This window comes from Thunnus maccoyii, chromosome 17 (assembly GCF_910596095.1).
Source record: "Thunnus maccoyii chromosome 17, fThuMac1.1, whole genome shotgun sequence".
NCBI lineage: Eukaryota > Metazoa > Chordata > Actinopteri > Scombriformes > Scombridae > Thunnus > Thunnus maccoyii.
In genome coordinates, this window is record NC_056549.1 from 6,905,945 (window position 1) to 6,914,457 (window position 8,513).

General features: G+C 38.1%; 1 protein-coding gene across 3 annotated transcripts in view; it reads left to right on the plus strand.

Annotated features, from left to right (window-relative positions):
* Positions 1–8,104, plus strand: part of LOC121882398 (sorting nexin-14-like) — a 31,601-nt gene extending 23,497 nt beyond the window's left edge. For 2 of the 3 annotated variants that reach the window (XM_042390637.1, XM_042390639.1), the window contains 7 exons: positions 275–394; positions 1,761–1,884; positions 2,145–2,309; positions 3,599–3,694; positions 4,457–4,548; positions 5,932–5,988; positions 7,916–8,104. In XM_042390637.1, coding sequence (XP_042246571.1) covers positions 275–394; positions 1,761–1,884; positions 2,145–2,309; positions 3,599–3,694; positions 4,457–4,548; positions 5,932–5,988; positions 7,916–7,945 — 684 coding nt within the window. In that variant the 3' untranslated portion in view covers positions 7,946–8,104. The remainder of the gene's footprint in view (positions 1–274; positions 395–1,760; positions 1,885–2,144; positions 2,310–3,598; positions 3,695–4,456; positions 4,549–5,931; positions 5,989–7,915) is intronic. The other variant, XM_042390638.1, reaches the window with a different exon arrangement.
* Positions 8,105–8,513: the final 409 nt, after the last annotated feature.

The following is an 8,513-nucleotide window of genomic DNA, read 5'->3' on the forward strand; positions in this document are numbered from 1 at the left end:
AGGGTTAATGAGGTTAGGATGAGGTTTTCTTTTAGTCTTCAGTATGCAAACATATATGCCAATTATTGTGGGTTCCTTCAGGTATTTCTCCCAGGAAAGGAGCAAATTTTGGCGAGATTTCACAGGAAATACTGCGATCTCAATTCCCTGTATTTAACCCTATCAGGAATGTCGTTCACATCTGAGACAGATTCGTCCATCAGAACTGTGGCTGGTTTAACATGATGCCGATGATATCAAATAACCGTGAAACCTGCCGATGTCTGTTTTCCAGAAAGGACAGAACCTCGAGCCTTTCATCCAGTCCTTCTTCAACTCCTGCGAGTCGCCCAAACCCAAACCCAGCCGACCTGAGCTGACCATCCTCAGCCCCTCCACCGAGAACAACAAGAAGGTACAAAAATCAAGCTCTGTTCAACACAAACTAAACATCCCTCTCTTGATGAAATCAGAGCAGGATGTTTACTCTTTTCGTCCTTTAGCACCACTGCTCATGAATCCTAGACCTCCCAAACCCGAAGGGGGAAAACTTCAACACTTTATCAAAAGGAACTTGAATGGTGTTTTCCTGTCAGTCTGTGGAGATTTGAATTTCCTCAGGCCTCAGGAAGGAAGAAATATGTATGGTCATATGATAAACCTTGTTTATTTTGAGTCAGTCCCAGAACCACCGCCCTGCTGCTGGAAATACTCACTAGATAACCAAATGTGGATTCAGCGCTGAAAATAGTCCCCAACAAATACATTATTCCCTCCTGTTTTTAAAAATGGAACTATACATTTGTGAGCAGTTTTTTACAGATTTATGTCTTCAGTAGGAACAAATGGGCTCGGAGCTGGGAGCCCCAGACAGAGAAGGGAAGGAGGAAAGTGTTGACAACAACAAAAATAAAGATTGTCAGCAAAACTCTGTTCAAACCCACAGAATTTTATCTTATATTCTTTTATAGTTCTAGTAAAGGTCCCAAAATTGCCAAAAACCCCATTTCGACTGAAAGGTTCCAGGAACTCCCAGAAAAACTAATCTCAGGAACTCAAAATAGCCGAACTAATAACCACATATTTACTGTTAATGACTGTGATATTGGAGTTAATGAGTGAATGAATAACATGGATAAATATAGAGGAGGGAAAAGGAGACTTATTTATTTCTGCTTCAGAACGTAAGGTCATGAAACAATCAGGAAATAAAGTTTTATTTCTCAGTCACTCTCTTGCTCGTGCTCTCGAGTCAGAAGGTTGATAACAAAGCCTAACTTTATTTTTAACGTTAACAAACAATGTGAAATGTCCTCTCCTTGTCCTAAAATCGACACTAGAGTACTTCCCTGTTTTAGGAATGAAGCGGTACACAAGTTAAAGCAGCTGAGGTGTCAGTGTTCCTCCAATAAGCAATGGACAGCCCCGCAAACCCCGCCCCTAAAGTTCCCGTACCTTTGGAAAGTAAAACCTCCTCTGGATCAGGGTTAAAATTCAGTCTCTAGTTTCTCCGGTAAAAATGCAGATTTAGTCCCTGAGTTCCTCAAGAGGTATTTGGATGCAATGATGCAGCCATCAATACAATAGAGTCTCCCAGTGTAAACATCATATAGTAAGAATGACAAGCTGGAACAAGCTAGAATATACTGTCAAGAGTTTAGGATGGGATGATTTTAACCACCTAAAAGCTACGTGACAGGAAGTTGTATCATTTACTTCTTGTATTATGTGATTGTAATATTCATGACCGTCGGTGATAATTCACTTTATGAAACCTGCAGCTCTTCAACGACCTGTTCAAGAACAATGCCAACCTGTCAGAGAGTTTGGAGAAGAGATACAACCACAACTGCTTCATGGAGATGATCAGCGTCGGCGGCATGTATGACTACATGATGTATGTCGGTAAGTGGTGGTCGACAAGCTCAACAGTTGTCTCGGGGTGAAGGAGAGTACTGTCTTTTACTGAGTACTGTCAACATAGAAGACTAAAAAAAAATAAGGTAATAATGATAATGAAATAAAGTAGTACTAAAACTACTGTGTACTGTGAACTTGAGTAGGAAGATTTCATCTAAATGAAATAATAAAATAATAACAAAAATGTTTAATGATATGCAGCTGTTGGATTGTTTCTTATGGAAATTTCCAATATTGACTCACAGGTCGAGTTGTGTTCCATGTACCAGACTGGCTGCATCACGTCCTGGCTGCAGGGAGAATCCTGTTCAAGAACACTTTTGAAGCCTACATGGACCAGTACATGCAGTCCAAACTGGAGCAGATCCTCCAGGAGCACCGCATGGTCTCTCTTATCACCCAGCTTCGAGGTAGGAAAACGTGTGTGTGTGTGTTTTTACTCTTATAGACCCAACGTGACCGTAGCCGAAGTATCAAAGTTTAACAGAATTTATTTTCTTGTACAAGAAGGAGCGTTTCACAATGCACCACACAAGATGAGCTTACAACAAGGTTTTAAACAATATAAGTGGGCGTTTCAGTTCTTCCCCTAATCTGTTAAGTATAGACTATAGATAACATCATGACTGTTTTAAGTGCTCCTGTCCAGGAGCCACCCTGCATAACTGACCCCCAGATGACATGCCTCGCCCTGTCTCCTACAATTTATTTATGTCTCTATCTTCCTTTTTACAAGTATAGTGCTGAACTTCCTTTAACCTGAGCTGATGAGTCTGCTGATGTTGCAGTACAAAACAGGAACAATTCATCATGATTTGTGTAAAAGAGTAACACAGGTACACAGTGTAATCATAAAAGTCTTAAGTAACTTATTAAGTATTTTACTTTTCATCTAAGTGGGTGGGTAGAAGTTGTTTTTGGTGGGTTGTGATAATAAAGGACACTTTGTACCATTCTGACACTTCCCACCCTGGAAAAGTTCATCTATAATCCGTTAAATCCGCCCCTCATCTTATCTAAGTGATTAACAAGATTAATGTCATTTCAGTTTATTAAAGCTGAGTTGAGTTTTTTTTTTCCACTATTACAACTATTATGTTATAATTCTCTGATAAAACACTTCTGTTCATGTGAGCGAAAACTTTTACTGCGGCATTTTCTTAAAGACTCTAAAAACCTTTTTCTAAATGAAAATAAAAAATCAGGCTGCTTTTATGACGGTGAGTTCTTGGCTTCGAAAGGGCTATTTGTCCAGCTTTTCTGATACGACTGGATGTAACAATAGGTTAGGAAGTAAAAAAACTGTAAGAATGAATAAAAACAGGAACATTATCTTCTTTATCAGTTGTTTTAAAGGAAAGGACGGAACAAAATGTTCATTATACAGTTTTCACTCACCTCTCACGCTAACATACTACAGGACGCCCAATAACCCTCTAGATACAGTATGTTTAATAGAAGTTAGTTTTCTCTTCTTCACTTTATGTGGACGTCTCATAAAAGTTTGCAGACGAAATAGTGGACAATGTGTTTTATAAACAAAAAAATGTTAAGATTTTCACCTTGGCAACAGCGTCTCCAGCCATGTGCCTGCAATCATGTTCTTCTCTTTGAGTGACAGAGACAGAAAAAAAAGGGAAGACAATTGTTGATATATGAAAGTTGAATGTAGTTCTCTTTATGTTGTTAATTCCTTCAGACGCCGTGTTCTGTGAGAACAGCGAGGAGCGAACCACAGAGGACAAACAGATCAGAGCCAAGCAGACGTTTGAGGAGATGATGAACTATTTACCAGGTCAGTTTGAAGACATTTTCATGTTATTGTTATGGTAGAAATACTGTTCCATTCTTCAGCCCTTTGGACTTTTCTTTATCAGCAAAATAGCACAGGAATGTAAGATTGAACTCCCTGCAGCGTGGAGCGTAACCATGGAAATATAAAAGGTAGAGTTTCAAATGGAGATAATGGAGCATATATACAACAAGGTCCAAAACTCTGAGACCACATTGAAAATCTCTGATATTTTCATGTAAGTGCATGAAACTCTAAAACGCTTCTCAGAAACTGGATCAGTTGTATCCAAAAGCACGATCAGGCGGACCACATCATCAGAAGATCAATAAATCAAGCTCAGTTCCCTGAGAAATAGAAAAGCAACTTATTCACAGATACAGAATTTGCTAAAGACTGGAAAAGATTGCTGGCTTGAAGTGGCCTCAGAGTAGTAGTTTCTAAACCACTTCTCAGGAGGGTTCCTGTTTAGGTCTGAGATTTATAACAGTGACAGAAGGGTGTATGTAAGGAGACAAACAGGAGAGAGAATGATTACACAAAAAACATCCCAGCATCAGTGAAAAGAACATCTTTAGGTTTAATGGTGGGCAGAAATGTACACAACATCAGGTCAATAATAACAACACTGATTCTCATTGTTATTCTCAGGAATGTGAAAGCTAAATGTGCTTCACCAATTCTTAAGACAGGTCAAACCCAACGAGAGATGAATTGTTTCAAAAGTTCAATAAATTTAGTGCATGTGCGTGTGTTTGATTTTAGACTTTGCTGGAAAATGCATCGGTGAGGAGTCAAAATACGAAGGCATCCGGCTCCTCTTTGATTGTTTCCAGCAGCCTCTCCTCAACAAGCAGGTAAACAATAAAACTTTGAACCATGAGAGCAAGTACACACATATACACAGTGGTGGAAAATAACAGTAGATTTAACCAGTTACTGTGTCTAAGTACAATTTTAATGTAAACAGGAGTCGAAGGTACAAATATGTGTGAACTTGACCTTGATCAAAAGTCAAAGGTACAAGTCTGTGGACATAAACACTTCTAGGTAGAAGTTAACCACGACTCCAATGTGTGTTTAGGTAAGAAACATCTAATCACAGGGTCATGTGAGCAGCCAACAACAGGCGAAAGATAAACATTACAATGTTAAAGGAGAAGTTCACAATTTTCCAAGTCCATATGAACAGTGAAAGAGGTTTTTCCTCGCTGTAATCATTCCTCCTGTTCATACTGGCTGTTAAAAGATCCTTCAAATATGCTTTCAATGTAATTGACGGGGACCAAAATCCACAGTGTGTCCACACAGTCATTTAAAAGTTGATGTGAAGCTTATATGAGGCTTCAGCAGTCTGAGTTAGTCATATCAAGTGGATATCTGACACATTTACAGTCTTTTTAGCATCAAATTCCCTCTTTGTGTTTCCTCGGACAGTGTTTCCCTGTTGAGCTGTGGTGGAAGTATGGTAACCAAAAGAGGACCTATGGCACTAAAAAGACTGTAAGGTTGAAAGATATCTACTTGATTTGACTCATTTGGACGACTGAAGCTTCATATTAGCTTCAGATAAACTTTTAAATACATTTTCGTGGACTGTGGGTTTTGTCCTCCATCACTTACATTGTTAGTGCATTATGAAGGGATCTTCTAATGGTCAGTATGAACAGGACGAATGATTACAGCAAGAAAACTGAGAACACAACTGATTCACTTTCATATGTTGGTTTTATTATGGATGAATTCAGCAACTCTCCTGCAATGTTTGTCCTCAACTCCACCTGTTTAAAATGTTGCATTAAGTGTCTCGTTACTGAGGGTCAGTTTATGATGATAGTTCTTCTTCACTGGCTCAGTTTTCCTGTTTTCAGCACACATCCTCATGACTTCCAAGACCTTTCTTCCTGTGTTATGTGATACACCAGGATATTTGTTGAATTTCTCTTATAATAATAATAATTAAATAAGTAAAATTATGATCTCTGGCAAAATAAATAATTATGAACTACTAATGTATTAAAAGTAAATATTTTAAACCATCTGTTCCAGTTTGTATTTGAGTTTTCTGTTGCACTTGATGGTTAATGGATTTCAATGACGTTTAAATGTGTAAATATTTACATCAGTATCATTAAATAATATGAATTCAAACCATAGTGAAGCTCTCTCACTATGAGGCATCGAGGTATCCGACTCAAGTAACTCAAGTGAATTTACATTCTGCTGTTGTGTCTCCTCAGATGACGTACGTCCTGCTGGACATCGCCGTGCAGGAGCTGTTTCCTGAACTCAGCAAGGTAAACAAGTGACGGCGGAGAATATAAAGAAATAATACAGGAAGAGACACAGCTGGCTGCACCATGTTTAGAAATATTCTCTGTGAATACGTAAATGGAAAGAGTGGACGAAACAAGGCACAAGACAAGACCGCCGCGATGTCTTTACAGATTCATCATGTCAGCATTAATTCATCCTAATTCTTCCCAGAAAAGGGAAGGAAAATGTTTTTAACGTGAAACAGAGAGAATGTTTAGACTCAGTAACATCAAGTTGTCACTAAAACATGATTTTATATTAAAGACTATATAAAACAGGGAGAAATGAGGCTTTTTACCCTCTTCAGTTGAGATAAATAAAGATCCAGCCTGATGTTTTAGAGTTCACAGTTTGTTTAGTTTCTGGGTGAGTGTGAGTGTAGAAATGTCTGTGTGTTTGCTAATTTTAAAATTTAATAGCAAATGAATAAAATCAGATTATATATATATATATAAATCCCCCAAACCATCAGTTGCTATGCATATTAATCATGTGATCAATAAAACAAAAAAAACAAAAAAACTGAGAATGCCCATCACAATATCCTGGAGTCATCATCAAATACCTTATTTTTAGATCTATTAAATTAATCGTTAATATTTGGACAATTAATAGTTTCAAGTCATTTTTTTAAGAAACAAATTTCCAAATTCTCTGATTCCAGCTTCTCAAATGTGAATATTCTCTGGTTCCTTCAGTCTTAAGGCTTTGGGAAACTTATCAACATTTTTTCACCGTTTTCTGACATTTCATAGACCAACCAATTAATTTTCGACCAATCGTTGCATCGTTAAATTGAAAGTTTGTACAAATTGGGTTCAAAACAGGTCACTGAGTTTGTGCGGGTTGACTTTGCATCTGCATATTAAGATTCGGCGCAGATGTCGGTGAAATACGACTCGGTTCATCCCTCATGAGTCCAGAGCTCTACTCTGATGTCAGCTGTTTATGAAACCAGTACAGATTGTGTAACATCCCATGATGTAACAGGACATCGACACTCTGTAGGCCTCGCAGAGGATTAGATGCAGTAATTAAAAGCCTTTTTAAAGAAATAGTTTTGTGAAAATGCTTATTTGCTTTCTTTCCGAGAGTTAAGCTACGGTCACATGATGTTTCTGTTCACCTGAGTTTCCCCCGCACTCTGCCCTAAAAAAGGATGTGATGTGGGTAATAAAATATCGACCAGAGTGATTTCAAACTGTAAGCAGTGTTTAAGAGCCACGTAGTCTGATAGTACAATAACCTCTCCCCTTCCAGACAGCGCAGCAGTGCGTTTATTGGCTGATCGAGCACATCTGCAGGGTTAAAATCGAACAAAGATGAACTCTGACCAGCAAACCTGATGGAAACAGCTGGAGGTTGCACCAGAACAGGAAATGCATGTTTGAATTTGCCTGTCAGACAGGCTTCAACAGAAGTGAACAGAAAACGCACCAAATACTTGGTGAGCAGAAATGTCAAGTGACAGATGAGAAGATCGATATCAATCTGATGTCTGTTATCAAGTACGTTAGCGTAGCTTAGCATAAAGACTGGAAGCAGGGGGAAACAGCTAGCCTGGCTCCGTCCAAAATACACCAAAAATACACCTACCACCACCTCTACTTTACGAAGAATCTTAGAATGATAAGTTCTGGGTTCTTCATTGTGTTTATCTTTCCACAAAAACAAATACTTAGCTCTCGGAGGTTCAATAAGTGGCTACTTTGCAGCTACAAAGTTTATCCAAAATGGGAGCAGCTATTAAAACTTAACCCTAATAAAAAAACACTTAAACTGGAGCTCTGGAAAATGTGTAATTCCTAAAAAAAGACCAGAGAGTTTATTTTCTGAAATGCTTAATTTGATTGTGAACTAACAAGTTAAATATGAAGCAGATGTTTGACGTTGATGCTTCCTCCTCAGCAGGGAGCGAAGGAGGCGGTTGTCATGTGAACCGGAGGATGTTTTACCAAACACTGTATTCACATCTCACACGTCCCGGATGATGGAAGTGCAATACTCAACGATTTCCAAAACCTCTGGGATCAGCTCATCATTCCAATGTATATTAATGCACTAATAAAAAGATCTATATTTATTGATGTCACTGCAGTTAACGCCATCTGTCGTCTTTTCTTTCAATACCGATGATTATATTTACATTTGTTACTTTGTAAAAATCCCAAAACGATTACTGAAAGTCATCAAATAGGACCTGTTCTGTCAAAGGACAGAGGAGGAGATGTAATTTCAAGAATTTAACAAATTAATTTTACTTTTTTGTGACCATGTTAGACAAAAAAATTATTATTCACAGCAGAGAATTTTTGTATGTCTTAAAACATCTCGACAGGAACTCAAACTTAAAGGACAAATTTTCAAACTTTTCAAGGCGCCTGCATGAACATTTTTATTAAAAAGTTCATTTCAAATAATCTCTCCTTCTGTCCAAAGCACAAAAGCCTGAATAACTCAAACTGACTGGGTTTCTTCCAAACTTAAAATAATTTTTTTTCCCAAC